At 54.7% G+C, this 26,820-nt stretch overlaps 1 protein-coding gene and 1 long non-coding RNA gene across 17 annotated transcripts; one reads left to right on the top strand and one right to left on the bottom strand.

The window, feature by feature from the left end:
- Window positions 1-138: 138 nt before the first annotated feature.
- ANKRD24 (ankyrin repeat domain 24) lies at window positions 139-26,727 on the bottom strand. 16 transcript variants are annotated; one of them, XM_049708386.1, is made up of 23 exons: window positions 26,242-26,727; window positions 23,611-23,682; window positions 15,876-17,976; window positions 14,949-15,035; window positions 14,717-14,847; window positions 14,551-14,639; window positions 13,444-13,508; window positions 12,889-12,946; window positions 11,277-11,347; window positions 10,979-11,085; window positions 10,616-10,803; window positions 10,095-10,123; window positions 9,384-9,464; window positions 9,139-9,246; window positions 8,480-8,524; window positions 8,290-8,388; window positions 7,371-7,443; window positions 7,070-7,188; window positions 5,487-6,893; window positions 3,099-3,266; window positions 1,752-1,877; window positions 1,458-1,523; window positions 139-1,260 (listed from the first exon to the last, which is right to left on the bottom strand). In XM_049708386.1, exons 3-23 carry the CDS (start codon window positions 15,912-15,914, stop codon window positions 1,183-1,185), a joined length of 3,234 nt encoding a protein of 1,077 aa, XP_049564343.1. In that variant the 5' UTR covers window positions 15,915-17,976; window positions 23,611-23,682; window positions 26,242-26,727; the 3' UTR covers window positions 139-1,182. The 16 variants fall into 16 exon arrangements, with proteins under 16 accessions (XP_049564343.1, XP_049564345.1, XP_049564344.1 ...); XM_049708388.1 differs by lacking the exon at window positions 26,242-26,727 and adding an exon at window positions 26,121-26,187 and having other exon boundaries at window positions 15,876-17,979; XM_049708387.1 differs by lacking the exon at window positions 26,242-26,727 and adding an exon at window positions 26,121-26,184.
- LOC125964083 (uncharacterized) lies at window positions 13,521-14,062 on the top strand. Its single transcript, XR_007476707.1, has 3 exons — window positions 13,521-13,777; window positions 13,816-13,853; window positions 13,892-14,062. It is a non-coding gene; the product is annotated as an uncharacterized LOC125964083 (long non-coding RNA).
- Window positions 26,728-26,820: the final 93 nt, after the last annotated feature.

The following is a 26,820-nucleotide window of genomic DNA, read 5'->3' as shown; positions in this document are numbered from 1 at the left end:
CCGGCCACCCCCAGTCTCGGGTGTGGAAGGCCCCAAAGGTGGGGGCAGAAGGAGGAGGCCACGAAAGGGAGAAGTGGTAACCCTGTGGCCTTTCCCAGAAGAGCCTTCCTTCCGGCTGCAGCGAGGAGGGGGCACGCCAGGGAGGGCCATGATGACAGGGAGAAAAACAGAGAGAGGCCAGGGCGGGGAGGAACAGAGAGCAGCTGGCACCGACAGAAGATGCCCATCACTCATCAACCACAGAGATGGGGACCCCCACCCCCACCAGCCACATTCCACGCTCCAGGCCACAGAGAGGCAGAAACCCAGGCTCTGGGAAGGTAGCCCCGAACCGTGGACATTCTCCAAGGGCCTGGGACGCCCGGGGACAGGCAGAGCCACTGCTGGACGCTGAGGAAACCTGGGGAACAGGCTGGACACGGAGCTGGAAAGAGCCAGGAACCCCCAGGGGATTTCAGGGGGTTGGCCCAGAGGCAAAGAGGCTGTGGGAGGGTGTGGGACACTCCCACCAGGGCCGGGTTTAGGGTGAGGACAGTGAGGTAAGTCGTGCAGCCTCAGATTCTGTCTTCATTTGACATTTGCATGTTTTGTTCATTATGAACTTTTGGGAACCCCTTCTGACTTTTAAAAATAGTGCAGTAACTGGGGAATTCCCTGGCAGTCCAGTGGTTACGACTTCGCGCATGCAAGGCAGGAGGCACGGTTCAACCCCTCGTCTGGGAACTAAGAGGATGCGTGGCGTGGCCAAAAAAAGAAAGAAAAAAGATATTGCAGTGACATAGTAACAGTGTTCCTCTCGGGGACTGAGTCCTGCCTTGCTCTCCTCACCCTAATCCCCAGTCCCTGCTCTGGGCCGCCCCTTCCCCGCTTTGCAGTGGGAGCCCAGCAATCAGGCCACACGATGCTTTCATCCTCTGCTCCGTGAGCTTTTATTCCTGGGGTGGCGTCTGATGATAAGACCAGACGTGAGGGAGGGGACTCACAAATTCTCCGGCGCAGGGAAGGGTACACGGTCAGGGCCCGGGTCTAGACTGACCAGCGCATGCAGGGACCAGTGGGGCCGTGGAGGCAGTGAGGGATCGTTGGGAAGGAGCCCAGGCTGGTCTCCAAGTGCGGATGGTCAGCGCGTGAGTCTGGGAGCCCCGACTCGGGGCCTGGAAGGCAGAGGGCGGTGCTCTGACCTCAGCGGCCCTGGGCCTGGAGTCTTTGCATCTGCAGGATCTGACTCAGAATCTGCTGTACATCTTCATCCATCTGACCCTGGGGCGGGAGGTGGAGAGAAGCGGAGAGAGCCTGTGGGCGTTCCCCACCGCCCCCCACCCAGCTTCTCCATTCCCATCCCCGACCCCCGCCCCGGAGGCCATGAACCTCTTCCCTCGACCAGCGTCCCATTGTCCAGATGGGGACATTGAGGCCCAGGGAGCAGCAGTGGCGCACCCAAAGCCAGGGTGACTCACCTGAATGGCGTAGAGGAGGTGGCTCCTATACAAGGCCACCACGGCACTGTGGTCCCTGGCAGCTTCCTGTGGGTGTGGGGAGGGCGCTCAGAAAAGCAGAACCCCCTCCAAGATATGCCAGAAAGCCCCCTTTGCACCCCGAGCCCCTAGTTTGATGGCAGGTGCCGGCGTGGCTGTGCTGCTTGCTAAAATACTGAACTGTTTTCCTTCCATGCCTGGCCCATGTGCCCAACCTCCTGCCTGCCCGTCACCCTCCGGGGACCCCTGTGCCCAGCGGGTGGGTGAGGCTCTCACCTCCAGCTGCTCCCGTAGAGCCTTCACCTGGCCGCGAAGGGCCTCCACGTCCGAGGAGCCTGGGGCTCCCGGCTGGTCCTTCAGTGCCTCCTTAAGACTGAAGACTTCCTTGGAGAGCTCTGTGATCTGAGGTGGGATCAGGGGAGGGTCAGCTAGCATCCTGAGCCCGGGGCTGGGGGCCTGCGACCTTTCCAGGCAAAGGACAGGCCTTGGAGGGAAAGTTGCATCCTAGAGGTTAGCAAACTCTGCCCTGCAGGCTGAGTCCGGCCCATCGGCTAAGAATGGTTTCCACATGTTAAATGGTTGAGGGGGAAGAAGTCCGAAGAAGAATGACATTTCACGACATGTGCAAATGAAACCAAATTCACATTTCCATGGCCAAACGTAAAATGTTATTGGCGCACGGCCAAGCGCATTCATTGTCACAGGGTCTACAGCTCCTGCATCAGCAGCAGAGCTGAGTGCCCTGGCCAAGCAAGGCCAAAAACATTGACCGTCTGGCCCTTTACAGAAAAACCTTGTGGATCTTGGAGTCCCGGGAAGTGAAAGCGGAGACAGACAGAACAGGAGGGCCGAAAGCAGCCTGGCCTGGTGGGGCTGGGTCAGACAGGCCAGGGTTTGGGTGCTTCTCTACCCGTTCCCTGCTGGAGATCTTGGGAAGATGACTTAAACCCTCTGAATCTCAGTTTCCTCATCTGTAAAGAGAATCACACTTCTCACCTTGGTAGGCTGCTGTGATTAAGTTTAAACTGTGTCAGCAAACAGCAGGCACTCAATAAATGCTGGGCTTTATTGTTATTTCTATAGATCAGAGGTTCTCAACCAGGGGAGATCCTGCCTCCCGGGGATGCCAGGCAATATCTGTGTTTGTCACCACTGGGGGTGCTCCTGATATCGAGTGGGTAGGGGCCACGAATGCTGCTCCATGCCCTACAGTGCCCGGGATGGTCCCCCACAAAGAATAACTTAGCCCCAAATGTCACTAGTGCTGAAGGGGAGGAACACTGCTACAAATAAACCATAATCCCTACCGCAATTTTATCTTCATTTTACAGAGGTGGAAACTGGGGCTCAGAGAGGTCAAGTGACTTGCCCAGGGTCACACAGCAGGTTGGGGCTGGGTTTCTCTGTGTGCTAAAGCACCTGGGGCTCTGGGGGTCACATCCACTGTCTAGTGAGGTGCTGTGTGACTTCAAGACACTCAGTTTGCCTCTTGGAGCCTCTGTTTGCTCATCTGGAAAATGGGCTGATTTCCCAAGGCTCTTTCAGTTGGGACATTCTTAGATTCCCTCCAACCTCTGTCGAGTGGGGGGGCCCCTTGACTGAGCACAAGAAAAGGGGACCCACCTTCTTGTCCTTCTCCTTGGCGCTCTCCAGGGCCTCCTGGGCACGGCTCTGGGCCTGGCGTGCCCGCTCGGCCTCAGTACGTAGCCCCCGCAGCTGCTGCTCTGCGGTGGCCAGCTGGGCCTCGGCCGCGTGCCGTTCACTCTTCATGAATAGCGCCTCCCGCTGCACCTGCGGCCCAAACCCATGTGTGACCCTGAGGATGTCTGGACCCCAAAGATGCCTGGACACCAAAGATTCTGACCCTTCTATTTTGGTCTGAGGCTATTCAAGCCCGTTTGGCCTCAAGGAATTTGATTCAGGGAAGTTCTGGATTTCTTTGGGCACGATGAACATTCTGACTCTGCCAAGCTGTGTGTCCTTAGACAAGTGACATAAGCTCTCTGTGTCTCAATTTGCTCATATGTAAAACGAGGATAATGAGCGCCTCCACGTCACAGGGTGATTGTGAGGATAAAATGAGAAAATACATGGAATACACTTAGAATGGTGCTTGGCACACAGTAAGTGCTGTCTTCAAGTTTGTGATGTTGTTTTTAGTGTTATTATTACATAATGAACATTATTATCATTATTATTACAATATAGCCAATGTTCTTTTCTCTGCCAGTGGTGTGAAGGTTTGTAGATTTCTTACGAAATGAAGGAAAAACAGAAGAGTCTGGATGAAAAGCAAACAAATGCCCCAAAATTGATGACTGCATTTTCACAAACATATCAAGATTGGAGCAGAGTTAGATTTGCAAAAATTGATCCTGGGGGGGATCATTGGCCTTAAAAGAAATAAAAGGTCAGGGAAAATGGATAATAATTAGATGTTCCACTTAGTACAGACTGACTACACCTTAACAATTAAAAAAAAAAAACTAAGTCTGAATCAAATCAGACTTGCAAAATTTACCCACAAAAGAAGTGATCATGAAGGAAGGTAAAATTCAAAAAATAGGGCTTCCCTGGCGGTCCAGTGGTTAAGACTCCACGCTTCCACTGCATGGGGCACAGGTTAGATCCCTGGTCGGGGAACTAAGATCCCTGAAAGCAGTGCAGCCAAAAAAAAAAAATAGAAGAGAATGGTCTTGGAAAAACAGTAATCCTGGCTGCAATTATTAATCACTTGTACCATCACTGTCCTAAGTAAAATTAAACCATTTAATTCTCATGTGAGGACTAAGAACTATTATTAGCTCCATTATACAGGTGAGTAAACAGAGGCATGGAGAGAAAAACGCTTTCCTGATGACAACTAACAAATGTGGCTTTTTATTCACATATTTGTTAAAAACAGTTGCTAGGTTTTTTTGCGGGATGTGTGTGTGTGTGTGTGTGTGTGTATTTAAGAAAAGAGATGGGGTCAAAAGATCCACCTTCAGGACTTCCCTGGTTGTCCAGTGGTTTAGAATCCTCCTTCCTCCACTGCAAGGGGTGTGGGTTCGATCCCTGGTCAGGGAACTAAGATCCCACATGCTGTGGGGCAACTAGGCCCGCATGCTCTAGAGCCCGCGTGTCACAACTAGAGAGCCCGTGCGCCGCAACTACTGAGCCCGTGCACTGCAACGAAGATCCCACGTGCCAGGGACATCCCCCATGGCACAGTGGTTAAGAATCCACCTGCCGATTCAGGGGACACAGGTTCGAGCCCTGGTCTGGGAGGATCCCACATGCCAAGGAGCAGCTAAGCCTGTGCGCCACAGCTACTGAGCCTGCGCTCTAGAGCCCACGAGCCACAGCTACTGAGCCCACACGCCTAGAGCCCGTGGTCCGCAACGAGAAGCCACCGCAATGAGAAGCCTACACACCACAACGAAGAGTAGCCCCCTCTCGCCACAACTAGAGAAAGCCCGCGGGCAGCAACAAAGACCCAACACAGCCAAAAATAAATAAATAAATAAATAGATAGATAGATAAAAAGGAAGATGGCGGGCTTCCCTGGTGGCGCAGTGGTTGAGAGTCCGCCTGCCGATGCAGGGCACGCGGGTTCGTGCCCCGGTCCGGGAGGATCTCACATGCTGCGGAGCGGCTGGCCCGTGAGCCATGGCCACTGAGCCTCTGCATCCGGAGCCTGTGCTCCGCAACGGGAGAGGCCACAACAGTGAGAGGCCCGCGTACCGCAAAAACAAAAACAAAAACAAAAAAGGAAGATGGCAAAAAGGGCTAACCATTAGAAAAAATGATGGGGTCAAAATGACCAAAAGGTTTTTAAAAAGAGAACACCAGTTGAAACACCCAGGAGGTCAGAATGGCTGCAGGGTCAAAGGTCCACCTGGATATATCGCAGCGTCAAGTCTCTGCAGGACTGAAACCGATGGGGTCGAAACATCGCATGGCTGTGGGGTCAGAACAGACCACCAACTGGCTACTGGCTGTGCCCAATGAGGATCCCACCACGCTCACCTGGAAGACCTCGGCGCTGGTCTTCTCGTGGCGTCGCCCCAGCTCCTCCAGCTGCCCCTGCAGCTGGGCCACGTTGGCCTGCAGGGCATCCACGATGCGCTCGTGCTCCAGGCGGGCCACGCTGCCTACACGCTCGCGCTCCAGCTCTGCCCTCAGACGGGCGGCCTCCTTGCCTGTGGCCACCACCTCCTGCTCCAGGCTGGCCGCCCGTCCCCGCAACTCCAGGGCCTCCTCCTGCAGCCGGTGATGCTCCGAGGCTGGCACCACTGACTGGTGGAGCACCTCGGAGGCCTCACGCAATTCCGCCAGGCCCCGCCGAGCCTCCTCGCAGGCCGCGGCCAGCTCAGAAGCCCGGGCCTCAGCCACGTCCCGCGCCTGGCCCAGCTTGACGGCCGCAGCCCGCTGCTGCTCCCCGGCGGCTGCGGCCGTAGCCAGCTGCTCCCGTAGGGCCTGCACCTCCCGGCTCAGCTCCAGCCGCAACTCCTCCCGCTGGGCCAGCTCTGCCCGCAGGCCTCGAGCCTCCTCCTCGGCCAACAGCCGGCCGGCCTGGGCCTCGTCCAGCTGGGCTGAGGCCGCTTCCATCTCCCGGAGGCGGCAGTCCCGGTCTCGGAGGTCCTCCCGGGCCTGCTCCAGGGCGGCCCGCAGCTGGCCTGTGTCACCGCTGCTGACCCCGCCAGCTCCACCACCCTCGGCCTCCGCGGGCTCACACTTGCCGTGGGCCGCCTCCAGCTCAGCAGCACTGGGGTGCAAGGTGGGGCCTGTGGTGACCCTCGGGGTCGTGGCCTCCACTCCCACGGCCTCCGTTTTCATGGTCCCTGTGCCTGTGAGCTCTTCCTGCACAGCACCTGTTCCACTGGCCTTCCATTCTGGTTCCTCTGTTTTCATATTTGTGGACTCTGCTCCCGTGGCCTCTGTTTCTGAGTTTCCTCCTTCTTCTAGAGTTTTCGTTTCTGTGACCTCAGCCCCCGCGGCCTTTGTTTCCAAGCGCTCGGCGCCCACACCCTCTGTTTCTGTGGCCTCAGCGTCCGTGGGTCTTGTTTCCGTGGCCTCTGCCACCATGGATGCTGCTTCCAAAGCTCTGGCTTCCGTGGTTTCTACTCCCGCAGCCTCCTCATCTGTGCTCTCGGCTCCATTAACTCTAGTTTCCGGAGCTGCAGTGCCGTTAAGCTCTGCTTCCACTGGTCCGTTTCTGGCGGCCTTGGCTCCCAGGCCGTTGCCCTCCCTAGGGGCTGCCTCCTCTTCTCCAGGGCCCTCCTGTGCTTCCTGCTGCCCCAGCGCCTGCAGGGCCTTGGCATGCTGCCTGCGGAGCTGGTCAAACTCAGCCCGGAGAGAGTTGTACAGCGCCAGAGGGATGACCTCGGCCAGACTGTCAGCCTCCATCTCGTCCTTCTCGAAGTGCTCCAGGATCTGGCGGGGGCAGGGCAGCCGGGCAAGAGCTGAAGTGGCCACGGGGGGCACAGGGCAGCCATGCCACTTTCCCTGTCCACAGACTCAGCCATGTGCCCGCCCAACCCCCCGGGGAACAGCCCCTCAGGTCCTCAGGTCTGTCCCCACCCAACCCTCCCGGGCCTCAGTTTCCCCACCTGGACCTTCTCCATCAGTTCCTGGTTCTGTCTGGTGAGCGTGGCCACCTGCTCCTGCAGCGAGGCCAAGAGATCCTGGGCCGATGGGCTTAGGTGCTTGGAGAGCAGCGCCTCAGCCCCTGGCAGGGGACACAGAGTCAGGCCCCAGAGTCCCTGGGCAGGCCGACTTTGGGGAGTGGAATAACTAACGGGGCGGGCCAAGCTCCCTCCCAGATGCAACCTCTCTCAATGCCTATGGGTCAAGGCTCCAACTCCTGGGGCCACAGACACAACAGGTGGGGGAGGGCAGGTGGGAGCTCACCTGGGAAGTCGGGCAGCTCACCCTCCTCGTCCTGCAGGGTGGCCACATCATAGCTGGTGTTCTCCCTCTCATTCTGGTGGGGGGGTGATCAGGGTCCAGCTCGGGGTCTTGCCCTCCCTCCAGCCCCCATGTCTCCCCCAAGTTTGTGTCCATAACCCCAACAACTAGGGGTGTACGTGCCACCTGGTCACAGGGGACCAAGAGAGGGATGGGAGTGAGTCCTTGAAAGGGTGTGTCTGCAATTCTGTGTGGGGCCACGGCTGTCTGCCTGTGTGCGAGTACCTGCAACAGTGGTTCAGGGTCTGTGGGTCGGCGGTGAGCATGTGTGTGCACGTGTGGGCGTGCACAGTGGCCCCGGTCTCTCCTATGTGAGTCCCCGTGACTGTGTGTGATTTTGCACTTGTATTTTAGTCTGTGGTGTGTGACCGTTCTGTGTTTCTGTATGTGTGCATGTGCGTGAACACGGTTGTATACATGTATCTATGTTTGTGTAATTATGTATTTTGAGAAATACTTGTGTGTGTACATGTATTTGTGGGTGTGTTGCCTAGGTGTGTGATTGAATGAGAAATACCTGCTGTGTGTGCCCAAGTATTTGTTGTGCATGTGTGATTATACACCCACAGATGTGTTTGTTGTGTGTTTGCCTGTTGTATGTGTAAGACCACATATATACAAGCGTGGCTGTTCATCTCTGCACGTATGTCAGCATGTGTGATTCTGTGTTTTTAAAAGTGTCTATTATGTGTACCTGTGTTTGTACGTTTGTCTGTTCTGTGTTTGCATGTGTGTGAGACTATGTGTATTAGTGTGGCTATCATGCAGCTGCAGCAGGAGAGGCCCTTCCCCCTGGTGGCCCCGCCCCTGGTGGCCCCGCCCCTAGAAGCCCCACCCCTGCCCTGCTCCCCGCTGGGCCCACCTCCAGCAGGGACAGCCTGCTCTGCAAACTTTCCACCTCCCGTCCTAGACTCTCCTTCTCCTCCTGCCTCTCTGCCAGCAGCTGCTGTAGCTCTTGCACCTGCAGGGAGGCAGTGGGGGGGGGCTCAGTGGGCCTCTGGGGAAAACACTGGGCAGCTGGCCATCCAGCTTCCCCCCACCTTCCACCCTACCTGTCTCTCCAGGCTGTGGAGGGAGCTGGCCTCCGCCTCTGGCAGCTGACGGAAGAAAGGGGCCTGGGCTTGGATCTGGGCTGGGGGGCCTCCCTGGCCTACCTCCTGCTCAGTGGCCCTCCATCCCAACCACAGATGTCCTCTGGCCTATTTTGTGCCAGACCCCCTTTAGGGCCACTAATTCGTTTATTTATTCATTCACTCACTTACTCAAATATTCATCCATCCAGTAAATATTTATGAAGCATCTACTGTGAGCCAGGCACCATCAACCGTGTCTGCCCTCGTGGGCTTACAGTCGAATGGGTGAATATGAATAAAATATATGGTACATCCAATAGCAGTAAGTGCTTTGAATAAAAATAAAGGGAACTGTGAAGTGAGTCGGGGTGTAACAATTTTAAATAATTTGGGTAAGGGAGGTGTCTTTGAGCAATGACCTGAAGGAGATGAGGGAGGGAGTCATAAGGACATCTGGGAAAAGGTGTTTCTGGCAGAGGCCACAGCACGTGCAAAGGCCCGGGGGCAGCACCGTGCCTGGAGTGTTGGAGGAACACCGAGGAGGCCTGTGTGTGTGGAGAGGGAGAAGAGGTAGGGTACCCCCAAAATGGTACCTGCTGCAGGCTTAGCCCAAGGCCCATGTCTCTGAGGTCCCTCACCTCCTGCTTCTTCCGTTCCTGGTTCTGCTCCAGGCCCCGGATCTTCTGCAGCAGGCGGCCCCTCTCCTGTCGCAGCCGCACGATCTCCTCATAGGCATCTTGATCATCCTGTCCCCCGACCCCGGGAACCCACCACCTTTACATGATGCCCAAGGACTGTACCCTCCCGTACCTGAGCCAGAGCTTTCTCCCCATCCTGCCTGGAGTCCCTCCATGCCTCCCCCCAAGGCCAGGGCATCTCTCACCGGCATCGGGATATTGGCAGGGGGCTGAGGTGCCTTTCGCTTCTTGGGGGCCCCTTGCTTTTCATGGCTGGACACAGAGTTCTGGGGGGAGGGGTAGAGGGGGTACATGGGGGACATGCCAGCCTCCCACCCAAATAAACCAACACAGCCAACCTACTGTCACTAGCCCCAACTGTGCCCTCACTTCCTGTGTGACCTCGAGTGAGTCCCTGCCTCTCGCTGGTCCTCACTTATCCCAGCATAAAAGGGGGCAAGACCACATCTCCTGAGAGCTCCAAATCTTATGTTTTACCCTCTGCCCCTCTCCATGCCCTGGCACTTTTCCCAGCTAGACCCAATTGTTTACAATTCTTTCCCTATGGAGCTGAGATGCTGTAGTGCCGGAAGAGAGAAAGAGGCCAGACCTGACTCCTTCGCTGACTGCATCAGCCCTCACCCATCTCAGTTCCCTCTACCATCCCACCCTAGCCCCATGATGTGGCCCCATCCCCCCAGTGTTCTCACTGAGTCTTGAGAGTTATGCTGTGGGTGCTGCCGCCACTTGGTGGCAGCATACCCCGAAGGTGGCATTCTTCCCCAGCCTGGTCCTTCCCGGTATTAACCCTGACTCAAGGGTCCATCTCTTCCTGCTCTTCCCAGGGAGCCTGGGGCAAGGGGGAAGGTAGTGTGTGCACAGGGAGAGGGACTTGCTCGCTGCTTAGGGATCCATACCTGAGATGATGCCTCGCCTGAGTCATCCTCTGGGAGGGCAGGGGAGAGAGGGAAGCAGGGTCAGGCACTGTTCTAGGGATTCCATTCCTAGCCCTAGGAAGGGCATTAGTGAGCCCAGGGGACTTGAGAGCGCTCCCAACTCCCCCCAGAATCAGGACTTTTAAGGTAGGAATCAACCATTTTGACAGAATACTAATAGGAGGGGCCTTGAAACTCTCAAAAAGAGAGAACAGTGGCATCTCCAGGATGGGGCAAGTGGAAGGGCCAATTCTTAGGAAAGGTAAACACCCAAGCATATGGATGACCCAGGAAAACAGAGTTGACCCCTAGGCTATTCTAAAAGCTCTGGGGTTCCTCAAAACTGTCCTGAGTAGTGTGATGGGAGCAATGAAACCTCCTATAATACAAATAGGGATACCTTGAAACTATCCACAGTAGGGAGGGAGAGAAAGGGGTGACAAGAAATTACCTAGAAGATGGAGGAGGGTGCTCAAAATTGTTCAGAGGTGGGGTTTGCATACCGCTGGGTGCTGAGGGGCGCTGGGCGGCCTCCTGCAGGAGGTGTAGGATGAGTTTGTCCCCTGCCAGGGCGCCGTAGTGAGCAGCGTCCTGGCCCAGCGCATCAGTGATGCCCGGCTGGGCCCCACCCTGCAGCAGCACCTCCACTGTTTCGGGGCTGGCTCCCTCACAGGCCAGCATCAGGGCCGTCCTACCAGAAGAGGAGGCTACTGAGGGGGTGAGGACATTTTCAAACCACCACACCCTCCTCAACACCCAGGGTGGGTAAGGGGAGGAGGACAACTAGATCCCACACCCAGAGAGGTTAAGAGACTTGCCTAAGTCACACAGCACACAATGGACTGGCTGAGAGGGGAGATGCTCACCTGCCCTGAAGGTCCTGGTCATTTGCAGCAGCCCCTTGCTGCAGGAGGAGGCGGCACAGATCTGTGTGACACATCTGAGCTGCTATGATGAGGGGTGTTGTACCCAGCTGGGGGAGGGGGGTGGGAGAGGGGTGAGACAAGGCATGAGAGAATGACTCTGGGAGGTGGGGAAGCCTATGACGGCCCCCAAGCTTCCCTCCAAATCTTCATACTTTTCGAAGGGTGCCTGGGATGCTGCCACTGGGTGGCAGCGTACCTCAAATGCAGTATCTTTCCCCACAAGATCCCAAAGACTCACCCGATCTCGGGGATTCAGATGTGCCTTGAAGGAGCAGAGCATTTCTGAGCAGGAGATGCAGCCGCCAGCCGCTGGAAAAAGAGAGAAGGGTGGGTAGGAAGGGCATGGCTTTGATATTTTCTGGGGGCCTTCTGCCTGAGCGTGATTCTTATCCTTTATTTCATGAGAAACTCCCACCTCCCCCAGAAGATCAGTGACAAAGATATGACTCCTATTATACAGATGAAGAAACTGAGGCCCAGCCAGGCCCACGGTCACCCAGGGGGTCAGAGAAAGAGCCAGGATGAGGACCCAGGTCTTCTAATTCCCAGTCCCAAGCTCCTTCCACATTCCACTGTGGGTCCCTCTTAAGGTGGAACGTTTCACTGATTTTCATGTATTTAACCCCCTTTGATTCAACCAGCATTTACTGTGTACCGACTATATACCAAACCCTCATACAAAGAGTGTTAATATTTACTACAGAGATCAGACCTCCGCTGAGGTTGGGCAGGCTTCTTGGGGTATGATCTGAGCTTGAGTTTTGATGGTGAAAGGGGGAGGGTAGAGGTCACTGCATGGACATGGACCCTGAGGCAGGGAGGAGCTTGGAAGGACTTGGTCATCAAGGAAGTAGGACAAGGTGTGTTATGTCCAGAGCCTCAAAGAGGGAAGGAAGGGCTTTGTGCAAGGAAGTGTTGCTGGAAAACCATTAAACTCTTGGATTTCCCTGGCGGTCCAGTGGTTAAGACTCCGCAATTCCACTGCAGGGGGTGCGGGTTCGATCCCTGGTGAGGGAACTAAGATCCCACGTGCTGTGCAGCATGGCCAAAAAGATAAAATAAGAAAAAAAGCTAAAAAAAAAATCATCAAACTTTATGTGATTACCTGCTGTGTGCCCAAGGACTTATGGGGTTTTGTTTGCTGTTGTAATCTCATCGCTTAGAACCGAGCCTGGCACACAGCAGGTGCTCAATATTTATTGAAAGAAAAAAACCATGGAGCTTCCATAACGTGATCAAAGGCTTTGCCACCACTAGGTGGCAGCGTACTCCAACTGCAGGGAATGTTTCAACAGTGAATAAAACTCCAGAGCAAATGTATTCCACGCTCCCAAGAGGATAGACGTTTCTTGAGTCATCAAGTGAAAGACATTCTCGAATGTCATGGGCACAGTGGACAGACGTTGGGCTGGGTTCTGGCTCAGGTGGGTGGGTCCCTTCCCTCCCTCAGGAAAGGAATTTGGATTTGATGACTATGAAGGTTGCCTGGACCTTTGGCCTTCCTGAGATTCCCTAGGAGTTCCTTGAAGCAAATTATACTCTTGGTCACCCTCTGATCGTCCTCACCCAGGCCCAGCATACAGTAGGCTGTGCTTCGGGGTCAGACGGCCTGGATCCTCCCCACTGTCTTGCTGATAAGCCTCAATCCCCTTGTCTGTCCAATGGTCATCGTCCATGGCTCAAAGGGTCACTGAGGATAATGCAGAGCCCAGTGCCTGGCACACAGTAGGGGCTCCATGAGGAAGGAGGTGGAATGTCCCAGGCAGGTCCCCAGAGCCCTAGGTAGAATAATTCCCAAGCCTAGCACCCTCTGGGCCCTGGTGGCCAGGGCGAGGCCAGGCTGCACCCACCTGCGTGATGCAGGGCCGTCCACCCACTACTGTCCACAGTATCCACCACGCAGGATGCCTGGGGGGGGAGGCGTGTCATTGGAGGTGGAGCCATCCCTGTTTAGGAGCCATCCCTGTTGCCTAATTTCTCTAGGAACTGCCCCTCCTTGGGCTCTGCTGTATTTCAGCCTCCTTGCCTCCCCCCTTCTCCCCTCCCACCCACCTGCTCTGTGGAACCCACTTCTCACAGGCCCCCAAATGACTCTCTTGGCTTTTATGAAAATTGGTGAGAAAGAGGGATTAGCTGGGAGCCCAGGGGCAGCCGGGGGTTTGGGGAGAAGCTGGGCTCAGGAAATAGCTGGTATTGGGAGTATAACTTGGGTGTGGGAAGTAGCTGGACACTCAGGGAGTATCTGGTTGTCCAAGGAGTAGCTGGGACTCAGGAGTAAAAGGGGCCAAGGAATACAAAGGATTCAGGGGGTAACTGGGGGTTCAGTGAATTCCTGGAACTCAGGACTAGTCAGGGCAAGGGAGTATCTGGGGTTGGGAAGTATCTGAGGCAGGAAAGGACATGACCTGCAGTAGTTGCTTCAAGCACTGAGGGTGCCCATACTTGGCGGCCAGGTGGAGGGCACTGTAACCTGAAAGGGAGAGAGAATGTACTAGAGCTTCAGATACTCAGGGAACTTCCAGTTGCCCCCCCAAACCTGTGTCAACTACTTGTGATGACTCTAACAAGTCCCCAAACCCAGGTACTTCTCAAAACTGTGCTACTCCCTGGGACCAGAGGCTCTCCAAACCTCAGCTAGTAGGTGTCCCAGACAATCTCATCCCAGCTACACTCCACATCCATCCACTCCTCAAGCACTACTGTCCCCAGCTACTCCCCAGGTCGCCAGCTACTCCCCAGGTCGCCAGCTACTCCCTCGGTCCCCAGCTACTCCCCAGGTCCTCAGCTACTCCCCCAGTCCCCAGCTACTCCCCAGGTCACCAGCTTACTCCCTAGGTCCCAGCTACTCCCCAGGTCCCCAGCTACTCCCCAGGTCTCCAGCTACTCTATAAGCTCAACTACACCAAAGTGCCAGCTATGCCACTTTCTTTGATACTCCACAAATTCCCAGTACCCATACATCCTGGCTCCTATACTTGTTGCCCTGAAGCTTCAGATGTGGCTATGCCCCATGCCTAGCTATTCCCTGAGTCCCAACTACTCCCTCTGGCCATGCTTTCTATTGCAGTTATCCCTCAGGGCCCTAGTTAAGTCACACACCTAGATTCTCCTTTTGTCTCAGCTACTCCCAGAGCTCCAGCTAACTCTAGAGCCCAGCTACTCCATGCACCTCAGATACTCCCCTCCAAAAAACTGTACTTGTTATTCTCACGCCCCCAGATGCTCCTCAAGCTCAGATGCTCCTCTGTTTCCATTACTTCCTCTGACTCAACCACTACCTGAGTCCCAGCTCTCCCTGATCCACAAGTTGACTCACTCTGTTTGCTGCCGGCCATGGTCTCCATCCTTGGGTACCACAGCCTGACTCGCCCCTGTGCCTCCCTGGGGGCACTGAAGAGAACCCCCCTTTTTCAGCAGGACATGGAGGCCATGAAGCAGGGCCCGGCTGGACCCTCAGGCTGGGCACCTGGTCTGAGTTCCTCTTCCCTCCCCCAGGGCCCGGCGGGTAGTACCTGCCCCATCCGTGCTCATAACGTTGGCGCCGTGTGTCAGCATCACCTCTAGACAGCTGGCTGCACCCCTCATGGCCGCCAGGTGGAATCTGGAGGCCAGAGGTCAGGGGTCAGCTGCAGGGTGGCCACCCCTCAGCCATCACACCCCCAGGACGTGGGCACTCACGCGGACTTGCCCTCGGGGTCCAGCTTCGTGGGCACCAGCCCCTTGCGGACAATGAGGGAGGCCACCCGTGCGGCATCATTGTTCTCCACGGCCTGCAGCAGCCGCTCGTCACTTTTGCCCCAGTCCTGGCTCTGCGGGGCACACCCAGGGGAACATGGGACTGGCGGCCACTGCCCCTCCCCACTCCCCCAGCAGGGGCTCCGGGCTCTCACCGCCCGGCCTGGGCACTTGCCTGGCGCCTGCCTCTGGCTGCCGGCTTCGGGATGGGGCAGGGGCCGCAGGGTGGGCAGGAGCCAAGGTCAGTGGGGCTGAGCCGCAGCTGCCGGGGGGAGTGGTCCTGGGTGGGGGCCTGAGACAGCAACCCTCAAGCCTGGGTCCCCAGCATCTGCCCCCAGGTCCATCGCCCCAGCTGTCATACACCACTTCCACCATCGTACCATTAAACCATCCCCAGATCAGCCCCCCGCATCTTTCCAAAAAGTTGTCCCCCAAACCTAGGCTCCCAGCCCATCCCTTAGTGAAAGCCACCTTTCCAATATCACCTCACCATATCCCTTTCTGAACTACCCTCCGAAATCTTCCCATAGGAACCCCTAAAAAGGTTGCTTCAATGTCCCTCAGCACCACCCTCTGCCATCTATCCTTTGACTGCCTCTGAGATGTCACAATTGTCTCCTAAATGTCCCAATATCTGAAATGCATTCCAAAATGTCTTCCCCAAATTCCTGACATGTTCTCCAAAATCATCCCCCCAATGACCCCATCATCTGTCCCCAAAATGTCCTCCCCTAAAATCTTTCAGATGTCCTCCAAAATTGTTCTCCAAATGTCAATATCTTTTCCCAGAAAAGATCACCCAAAACAGCATCCAAACTGTCCCCACAAACGATCCCATCCAAAACTGTTCCCCAAAACTGTCTCTCTAAATGCCCTCCAAATTCTCCTGTGTCCCCATCTGTCCTCAAAACTGTCCCCCCAAATGTCCCATCCATCCCCCCCAGTCTCTGCCCCGCCCCCTCCCTCCTCCCTGATCATCCTTCGCGGGTCTGAGGGTGGAGGGTCTAGGCTCTGCGAGGTCAGGGGGCGGGGAGGGGCGGGACAGGGAGGGGAGGAAGGGCCCGCACCCGCCCCGCTCCCGCGCCCCTTCCCCCGGCCCTACCGCGAAGGAGGCGGCGGCGCAAAGGCACAGCTGCTTCATGGTGTCCAGGGCGCCGGGCGGCCGGGCTCCGGGAGGTGACCAGAGGGAAGGGCCCGCGATGCCGGGGCTCGGCCGCCCGGCCCGCGCGGTCCCGCCAAGCCCCGCGCCAAACCTCCCCCGCGCGCCCCGCCTGCTGCCCCCCTCCCGGCCTCTCCCCTACGGGTCGGGGGGAGTGCCAGGGAAGGGGGCTGGGCTCTGGGGGAGGGGCACCGCGGTGGCCCGACCTGACCTTCTTGCCACCGGGAGGCTGAGGCAAAGAGGGCCAGGCTCCCAGGATCTCCATGGACCCGCCTGCGTTCGTCTCCGCCTCTCTGGGGGGGGGGGGGGCGGGGAAGAGGGGGAGTGTGGGATACGGGGGGTGGTCTCAGGTGACTCCTGGTCTGGTTCCACTGCCGCTGGGCTATCCGGGCTCTCCCTCACTCATTCATTCACTCATTCATTCATTCATCATCCACCAGCGGGGCTCTGCAGTCTGACAAACCTGAATTTGAATCCAGGGCACCCCCTCCCCACGCCCCCTGCCCTCCACACACCCGCATTTACCATCTATAAGATCGGCCCAGATACTTACCTGCTTTGGACTTCACTTTCCTCATCCGGGAAATGGGTTTCATATTAAACAGTACCTACTGCAGAGGGTTACTGGGAAGACTAAATGAGATGCTATATATGGGGCCTGGAACATAGTGCACCATAAACACGGATTCAAAGAAAGATGTGGTTGGGCTGTGTGCATATCTAATACTGAATCCTAGGGACGCAGGACATAGTAGGTGCTCAGTTAAACCACTGAAAGACAGAATGGACACAGCCTTTGGCTCTAACTCCAAGGGGCTGGGAGGGTCTGTGTTCTGCTGCTTTTCTCAGACTGGAAGCCCCTTTCGAGCAGGGTCCCACTGAGGCCTCCCTGGCAGAGGCCAGGGTGGGGTGGGCACCCCAGGGTGGAGTGGGCAGTTGGTGAATGTTTGCTCTGTTAATGTGTGACTCACAAAGCCAAGTCCTCTGAGCCACGTGTATTTCATTCATTCAGTCCACTTGTGCTACAGGGTGCCTGGCACTGCACTGGGCATTGGGACTCAGTGGTGATGAAGACAGATGTCCCTGCTATCACTGAGGTCCCTGGGGAGACAGACACATCCATGGATTTATGAACCAAGGTGATCAGGGCTATTATGAGGGAAGCCCAGGTGAGCTGGGAGCTCAGAGAGGACTCTTGATATCATCTGGGGAGTCAGGGAGGGCTTCCTGGAAGAAAGGACATCTGAGCTGAAACTTGAAGAATGGGCAGGAGTTGGGGAGGGGCAGGAACAAGATCATGTTTGGGAGAAATCATGAAATAAATTGCTCTCCCGGACCAGTGCGGTAGCCTCTGCCCTGGTCCAGGACCTGGGGCGTGGGGTGGGGCAGGGGTGTGCATACTTAAGGGTGGGGGCAGAGGAGGAGAGGTGCTAGCATAGGAGCTGGAGGAGGGGGTCCTGGGAAGGCGCGGGAAACCAGGAGTGTGGGGTTTCAGGAGAGCCACAGATGGTTCCAAAAGTCAGGATAGTCCACTGTGTTGTGGATGCAAATTCGAGAAGGGACCAGGAGAAGGGAGAAGATTGGGATTACAGGGGAGAGAAGGGATGAGTGAGGAGACAGGCCTTCAGGAACCCAAATTTAAGAGCAGTGACTGCTGACAGGCACTGGGGCTTTGAACCCAGCTTGGCCATTGTATAGTTGCTGTGTGACCCAGGGCCAGCCATTCTCCCTCTCTGGGCCTCAATTCTTTAACAATGGGATAGATAATGGAAGGAACACTATAGAGCCGGGTTCCTCCACCCAGAGGCACTGCTGACACTTGGGGCCTGGTCATTCCCTGGGGTGGGGCCATCCTGGACTCTGTGGGGTGTTGAGCGGCACCCCTGGTCCAGAAACACCCCCCCCACACACACCATGTGAAAACCGTAAACGTCCCAGGTATCACCCAGTGTACCCGGAGGCAGGATCACTGCTGTTGTCCGTGATTATTCTTAGACACCTTTAGGCAGATGGAGGGAGAGGTGGGGGCAGGTAAATGGAGAATCTGCTGATAAGCAATTGGGGAGTTGGAAGGAGGGTGTTAAGGGCTCCTCTCTCCTCTTACACCGAGGGGGGGTGGTGTGACCCTCTCAGGCTTGTCCAGAGAGGAGACTGAAATGGATCTCCCAGCTCAGGCCTCGGATTTCCAACTGCCCTCGGCCTGTCCTTCTGGATGTTAGACAAGCTTAGAAGCCCCCCGCAGTGGGCCAAGGGCGTCGCTGTCCCGGTAGGGGCTTAGGCCAAGTCTTAGCATCATCTCACTCCTCTCTCACCCCATACCCAATCCAGCAGCCAACCCCGCCAGCTGTAAACTACGTCCAGGGACCCCTTCTCACCCATGGTCCAGCCCCATCACAATTCTATCTGGAGGTCACCTCCTCCCAGGCCTCCCTGCTTCTGTTCCCCTCCCTGGTCCACAGCTTCCTAAAGCCTGCATCAGAGCATTTCTCTTTTCTGCTCAAAAGCCTCCAGCGACTTTGCTCGGCATCAAATGCTAACTGCTCACAGAGCCCAGGAGGTTCTATGGCAAGCGGTCCAACTGCCAACTGAGGTCCCCAGGGCTGGGGTGGGTGGCGAATCCCAGCCCACCCCATCCCCACCTGGTTTGGTCCAGCTCAAGAGCTAAGAATGGTTTTTACACTTATAAGCGGTCAGGGGAAAAAAAAAATCAAAAGAAGAGTAATACTTCCTGACACATGAAAATTATATGAAATTCTCATTCCAGTGTCCATAAAACAAGTGTTATTGGGATGGGGCTATGCCCATCCATTTTCAAATGGCCTATGGGAATTCCCCGGTGGTCCAATGGTTAGGAATCCATGCTTTCACTGCCGAGGGCCGGGGTTCAATCCCTGCTCAGGGAACTAAGATCCCACAAGCTGTGTGGCGTGGCAAAAAAAAAAAAAAAAGTTTACTTTCTGGCCCTTTACAGGAAAAATGTGCCTAGCTTTGCTCTAAACAATCCTCCTCGTCAACTCTCTGAGCTCATCTCCCCCTACCTTTCCCCTGGTCCGTGACATCCTGCTGCAGTGGCCTCCTTTCTGGTCCTCACACAGCTCTGCCCACCTCCGGGCCTTTGCCCTTGCTGTGTCTTCCACCCGGAATGCCCTCCTTCCTCCACTGCCCACAACGCTGATTCCTTTACTGTCTTTTGCACTGGAAGACACCTCTTCAGAGAGCCCTTCTCTGATCACCCCTTGTCACTCTGACCCCTTAGTGGGGGGTTATTTTTCCTTCATCGTTCTTATCACTACCTGACGTCATCCTGTGTACCTTTCTGAAAATATTGTTTCCTCTTGATCTCTCCACAGAATCTCACCTCTGCACAGGCAGGAATTTTTGTCCCCCTTAGTCACTGCGGCTGGATCCCCAGCAGGTACCGGGTATAGATTTTGAAGGACCCGGTGCAAAATGAAAATGCAGGGCCCCTTGTTGAAAAATTATGAAGAATTTCAAGATGGGGAGAAATGAGTATGAAACCAAACATGGGGTCCTTCTGAGTGGCAGGGTATGTGTGTGTGTGTGTGTGTGTGTCTGTGAAGCCGGCCCTGATCTCCAGCCCACAGTAGGTGCTGAATAAATGTTTGTTGAATGAATTAAAGAAATAGTGACTCATTTAAAATAAGGTCACATATCTAATATATATCTATATGTACATTTGTTCATTTCAAGAGTACTTTTCAGGGCATCCTAATAATAAACTACAAGCTACAAAATTCAATCAATCCCCTAGTGCCTGTGTTGATCTAATAGCAATAAACTACTTTGTTCAAACTGAAAAAAAAAAAAGAAACAGTGACTCTGGGAATAAAAGTGAGGGAGAGACAGACAGACAGATTTTCCAAAAAGTGTTGAGGCACCGGGAGTTTACGAATCTCTAAAATTTTCTACAAATCCGCACTCTTCTTCCATGTAGGATTTTTCTAAAACCTGAAATAAGGGCAGGAGGTTGATGGGAATCCAAAGACTAGGCTCCCGGCTCCAGTTAACTCCCATCTTTTTTCTTTTCTTTTCTTTTCTTTTTGCGGCATCACGTGTCATGTGGGATCTTAGTTCCCCTAACAGGGGACCAAATCTGTGCTCCCTGCATTGGAAGCGCAGAGTCTTAGCCACTGGACCACCAGGGAAGTCCCTCCCATTTTATGGATGGAAAAACTGAGGCCCAGAGAGGGTGCGAGAAGGCTCAGAGCAAGTAGTAGGGCGCTCTGCTGGGACCTGGCAGAGCAGGCTGTATCATGAGAGAAGCAGAAAGGAGCGGAGAGGGCGCGCCGGGCAGGTTGTGTGCTGAGAATGGGAAATGGAAGGTCCGGAGAGATGGAGACGGAGGTGGAGACGGACCACTGCAGTCATGGGTGTTCGCTTTCTTCCCTCGGGGCAGCCGAACAAAAGCTGAACCTGACTCCTGCGTTTGGCAGAGAAACTGGAGCCTGGCAGGTAGAGGGACTGACGGGGGTGGGGGGCGGTTTTGGGGGGGGAGTGGAGGACCAGCTTCTCCTCTCCTTCCTCCCCCAGGCCTCCCATCTGCCGTGCCCGCTCCAGCCCAGGCTGGCTCTGCTCGCTGCCCCCGCCCTCCCTGACACACCCAGAGACCCTCACACCCAGGCTGAGGTTTTAACACCCTTCTATTCCTGTCCTCATCTTGACACTGTGCCAGGCACCTATCAAAACACACCCACGTCCCAAATTAGGTGTTTTTTTGGGTTTTTTTCCTTTAAATTAAGGGTACTTTAATCAATTAATTTATTTATTTATTTTTGGCTGTGTTGGGTCTTCTTTTCTGTGCGAGGGCTTTCTCTAGTTGCGGCGAGCAGGGGCCACTCTTCATCGCAGTGTGAGGGCCTCTCACTGTCGCAGCCTCTCTTGTTGCGGAGCACAAGCTCCAGACACGCAGGCTCAGTAGTTGTGGCTCACGGGCCTAGTTGCTCTGTGGCATGTGGGATCCTCCCAGACCAGGGCTTGAACCCGTGTCACCTGAATTAGCAGGCAGATTCTCAACCACTGCGCCACCAGGGAAGCCCCTAGGTGTTTTTTTGCTTTTGTTTTTTTTAGCGGCACAAACGTTTTGAAGGATTGGATTTCAATAGGACTCTGCTTTTGAAATTCAACAATCCCGTGGTTTGGTTTACCACTGGCTACAGCTTCTCCGGAATCTTTAGCAGGAAATGTGAACACTAACTAGGAATCGATTTCGAACGGGATGAAAATTTTAGGATCATTTCGCAGTGAATGAAGCTAACTCCAGGCCACGTTTTGTAGGGCTTAACAAACAATTTATTCCTTGCTCTGGTGCCCTCTCTCTCTCTCTCTTTCATTCTCTCTCCCTCCTCCTCTCCCTCTCCTTCCTTCTCACTTCAATCAATGCAAGTTTCCCCGCAACCAAGGCCCAATAACACAGCCCTAGTAACACAGGTGTTCCTAGTAACACAGCCCAGGGAGAAGGCAGGCATTCACTTCCTAGCTGTGTGATGTTGGGGAAGTTCCTTAACCTCTTTGGGCATCGTTTACTCATTTATAAAGTGGAGATAAAAGCTCCTACCCCATATGATTGTTATGAGGGTTAAAGGAGCTGACATCTGGCAAAGCACATGGAAATCTCCTTGTAGTGTTTGAAAACAAATAAATAAAAACAAAAATGGGATGAAATAAAAATGAGTTCAACGGCATTGAATTTAAATTTTAAACGTTAAAATAAACAAAATGAAAGGAATGTTAAAATTGACAAATAATAAAAATACATTTAAAAATCATTTTGAGGGGGGAATTCCCTGGTGGTCCAGTGGTTAGGACTCTGAGCTTCCACTGCAGGGGGCACTGGTTTGATCCCTGGTCAGGGAACGAAGATCCCACAAGCCGCGCAGCACAGCCAAAATAAATTAAAAAAAATAATAATAAATAAAATAAAAATCAGTTGGGAAAACTTTGGAAGGCCAGAGGATGGTGGAGATATACACAAAGTCACCAAGCTAGTCAGGGGCAGAGGAAGGATTCGAACCCAGAGCCATCTGACTTTAAAACCAGGCTTGGGACTTCCCTGGCGGTCCTGTGGTTAAGACTCTGCTCTTCCACAGCAGCGGCCACGGGTTCGATCCCTGGCTGGGGAACTAAGATCCTGCATGCTGTGCAGCAAGGCCAAAAAAATTTTTTTAATTAAAAAATAAAACCAGGCTGTTCCTCTGCCCCGTTTTTGACATTCAAGGACTCCTCAGGCTGGGCCCTCTCGGGCCTCAGCTCCCCCTCACATTCTCTGCTCCAGCCAAAAGAACCTCTTCATCATCCCATTATGTCCCTGTATCAACCAGGCTCTGCCCAGCCTCCACACCTTTGCTCACACTGGTCCCCATCCCCCTCCCTGTGTGCCTTCACTTGTCTAACTAAATCTTCCCCATCCTTCCAGGCTCTGCTCCAGCACCACCTCCTCCAGGTAGCCTCCCTGATTGCCTTGGGCCTTCCGGATGGGAAGGCCCTGTCATGGGAGAAACACCAAGGGCTCTAAAGTCAGACACGTGTGGGTTTGAATCTCCCTGTTGCCACTTTACTCTGTGACCAGGAGAGGTGAGTTAACCTCTCTGGACCCTGGTTTCTTTGTGCTGTAATTGGGAAGTCTAGCCTGACAGAGAACAGTGCTCAGGAAGGCTGGCTGCCACACTCTACATGTGAATGCTCTCTTAGCTTCTGTCACTCTGTGCCCTGGACCAGCCTGCACACTGGCAGGGACTAGCGGGGCCGGGAGGGAGTGGGTAATGAATGAGGAAGGAGTGCAGTCTCTGGAAGTTCACAGCCCAAAATATAGCTGCAAGAGAAGCCAGCTAGACCCCACCTCAGGGCCTTTGCACTGGCTGTTCCCTCTGCCTGGAATGCAGTTCCTGCAAATACACACATGGTTTCCTCCTCCTTTCCCTTCTGATCAGCTTCTTGGTGAGGCCTTTCTGGACAACCTGCTTTAAAACTGCAACCATCTCCCCTGCTCAGGATGCTTTAAATTCCCTTTCTTTGTCTCCCTGGTACAAAATATGCCTTTTCACTTATTTATCTTGTTTAGCATCCATCGCCCCAACACAGCTGTCAGCTCCACAAGGGCAGGGATTTCGGTCTGCCCTGTTCACTGCTGTGTCCTTTGTGCCTAGAACAGCACCCAATACAAATATTTGCTGAATAAATACTCAAAAGCAAGAAATCAGGGTCCCCGAGAAAGTGAGGCCCCAGAAAAGTAAGTGGTCACTGTAGCTGGGAATAGAGATTTTCCGGAAGAAATGTTCTTGGAGACAAATTGCGAGCGATGGGGAGGATCTGATGCACAGTAGTACAGGGAAGAGAATTGCAGGTGGAGGGAACAGCCTGGACAAAGGCATGGTGGCTGAAAAGCTTTAACAGGAAGTAATGTGGAGATCAGGGCAGCAGGGGGCAGTAGAGAGGAAAGGGAGGGGAGGTGGCCAGAGGCTAAAAGGGTAAACTTGAACCTGTGGATGGTGGGCAACCATGAAAGAGTTTTGAACAGGGAGGGGCTTGGTCATACTGCCAAAAGAATCTGATGACAGACAGAGGACAGCAGTCCAAGGGCCCAGTGGATCTTCAGCCAGGTCCTGGGGGACAGGAGCCTGAAGTTGGGGGACATCAGGCATCTCAGTGGCCTCAGACTCACCTCTGTCTTCTTAAATCGTGCCCGGAGGGTCTTCATGGCCAGTGTCAGGTGTTTCTCCTCTCCCCAGGCCACCTACAGAAGGCCAGGGGGTAAGGGACATCAATCCTGGTGGGCAGGAGTGTCGTCCGCCTCCCACTCCTCAAAAGTACCACTTCCTCCTCCCCGCTGGCCATCCCAGCCCCTAGAGCAGGACATGAACCTATCCTATCTTCTAAATGCTGTGTGTCCTTCAGCAGGTCACTTGCCCTGTGTTTTACATCTCTCTTCCATAAAATGCAGGAAATAATCCCCTCTTACCCAACTCGTGGCCAGTTTCCTGTGAGGTTCCTAGCATACAGCCTGGCAAACATAGGTGCTCAATAAATGTATCCCACCAGTATTCCCTGTTGCCCAAGTAGATCAGGCTTTTTCTGGTTTCAAGCTTTTATCTGTGCAGTTACTTCTATCTAGGATGCCTTTCCCCCCCCCCTCTGGTGAACTCCTATTCATCCTTCACAGCCCAGTTCCAAAATCCCATGGTGTTCTGATCAGCTTTGCCTCTTACTAGTAGGCAGAACTCTAACTCCTCAAATTGGGTTCCCCCAGCTCTTCCTCTGCCCCACCCCTGGCTCCAGAGGCTGGAAGTGTCTGGACTGGTTCTGTTTTCTTGAATAGTTAGGGGCTCCTGGGGGCCCAGGCCCAGAGCCGAGGTGTCTTAGCACAGAGGCATGTTTCTTGGAAAGTCAGAAAGAAAATCCTTGCAGCTAAGTCCCCTTACACCAGCCTGGCTCCTGTGTGAGTGAGAGCACGGAGGCAAGTCACCCAAGGTGGGCAGAGGTCCAGGGTGATGGCTGCATGCATGTGTGTGCACGTGTGAGCACAAGGTATGTGTGTGCATGCATGTCTGTCCAGCTTAGCCTGTTTTGTGTTTCGTGCATGTGCAGGTATAGAGGTCAGGCAGGGATCTCAAGGGGGCATTCTGCCAGGTGTCTGGCTAGGAATTCCTTCCTATGTCTGAGTGGGATTTCTGTTAAGACATATCCTTCACCTGTCCTTTTACCTGCTCACCTGCCCATGAATTCTCCAAATCATCTTTCCACCCATCCACTCACCTGTGCATCCATCCTCCCACCCAAGCACTTCTACATCCACCCACTGTCCACCATCCGCCCAACTTATGTTCTCATGGTTCTCCACGTACCCTTCAACAGTGCTCTATCCACCATCCACCCACCATCCACCTGCCCATCCACCCACCATCCACTGATCCATCCACCCACCATCCACTCACCAGTCCAATCACCCACTGGCCACTACCCACCCACTCATCCACCCAGCTCATCTTCTCATGGCTCTCCACGCACCCTTCAACCATCCTTCATCCACCACCCACCCACCATCCTATCCACCTGCCCATCCACCCACCCGACCACTCATCCAACCACCTATCTACCTCAACTATCCACCCACCCATCCACCTATGCACCCACCCATACAGCCAACACCCACCTACCATCTACCCACCCAACCATCCTTCATCCACCACCCACTGACCCATCTACTTACCACACATCCATCCAAAACGCACCCACCCATCCATCCACTTGTTCATCCACCCTCCCATCCATCTACTGCCCATCCTTTCATTCACCCCTTCAATTTACCCCATTCAATCAATGTACCCATTCACTCACCACCCACTCCACCCACCCTTTTTCTTTACTCCTGTCTAACGGGCTCAATCACACCCAGAGCAGGGTGTAACTGACACCCAAGAGAGAAGTCCGCAGGTTGCCTTTGCAGGAGGGAATCCGCAGGCTTGGGGGAGGGGGAAGTACCCTCATCTAGGGACCGCTTCCTGGAAGAGGTGATGATATATGAACAGGGCCTGATGGCTGGGCAGGATATTGAGCTGCAGCAGCAGAAAAAGAGGGTACGTACCCTAGACAGCGCAAAGGCTGGGAAGTGGGAGGTGCACGCATGAATGAGTGTGTGTGTGGGTGTCAGCGTGCCTCAGCATAGCTGGGACACACACCAGCCTTTCCTTTCTCCCACATGCCAGGGATCAGGGGCAAGGAGCCTGAGGCCCTAAGGGGAGCCTCCATCCCAGGCCTCCCTTAACTCCTTCCCCTCCTACCTCCTGCAGCTCCAGTGACTCCAGCACCAGGCCACTGTGTCCACTGCCAGCTCTGGTTACCTGCTCCCAGCTGGGCCACCAGCTCGCACCAGCAGCTCCCAGCTCGCAGCTCTGACACCTGATCAGCTCTGAGCGGGCAGCTGCCCCAGGGGGCCGGGGATGAGCAGAGGGAGGAGACAGGCTGGCAGCAGGGCTGTCTGTTGGCCAAGGGGCTCTGGTGGGAAGACACCGATGTTCTTCCCGACCATGGCTGGACGGATTTCAGTTTCTGGAATGAGCCACCCTTTTCCTCTCTTCTCAGCCTTTGTACTTGCGGTCCCTATGCCAGGAGCCCTCTTTCTGTACCTCCTGTCACCCCCAACTGGCTGATTCTCCCCATCTCAATCGTACTCACTGTTCAGATCTTTGCTGCAACATCCCCTCCTCCAGGAAGCCTTCCTGCTTGCCCCCAGGCTGGGTCAGGTGCCTCCTCTGAGCTCCTTCATTGCCCAGTGCCCTCATTACAACCCACTCACACTAAGTCACCATTGCCCGGTCACAGGGTGCTGCCTGTGTTCTCCAGCGTCTCCCCAGTAAACAGTAGGTGCTCGATACGTTTCTTAAATGAGTCCTCAAGGCCTCCAGCCCCGGTGATTGTGAGCAGTTTCTCCAGCCTCTTGGTGAAGTCAGGACCTGTCCTGCTGAGTGATAATCATCCACCTGGATAACGTTGAGATAACTTAAGAGTGGCGTCCGTAACCCTCCCTAGTGAGGCCCCAAATTGCCACCCCCTGAGGCCCCCGCACACATGCACAGGTACCCTGCATTTGTAAATTTAGAAACTTATGAAATGTGCAGGGGAAAAAACCTTGGACTCGAAGCATAAGTCCTGGGTCCCTTCTCTCAGGCCCTGTCCTGTGAGGGATGGGGTGCGGGGAAGGGGCGCATCAGTTTACTCAACTGTAAAAAGGAGAAAGAGGGAACCGATCGCTTGCGCCCCTCATTTTAGAGGTGACTAGAGAACTCTCACGTGGGCAGTCCCCTAGTTTCCAGCCCGGGTCACTGGACAGCCCTATTCTCGCCACCATCCACATCCCCAGCACAGTAGGAAGCTG

This window comes from Orcinus orca, chromosome 3 (assembly GCF_937001465.1).
Source record: "Orcinus orca chromosome 3, mOrcOrc1.1, whole genome shotgun sequence".
Taxonomy (NCBI): Eukaryota; Metazoa; Chordata; class Mammalia; order Artiodactyla; family Delphinidae; genus Orcinus; species Orcinus orca.
This window is presented reverse-complemented; position numbering and strand designations above follow the sequence as displayed.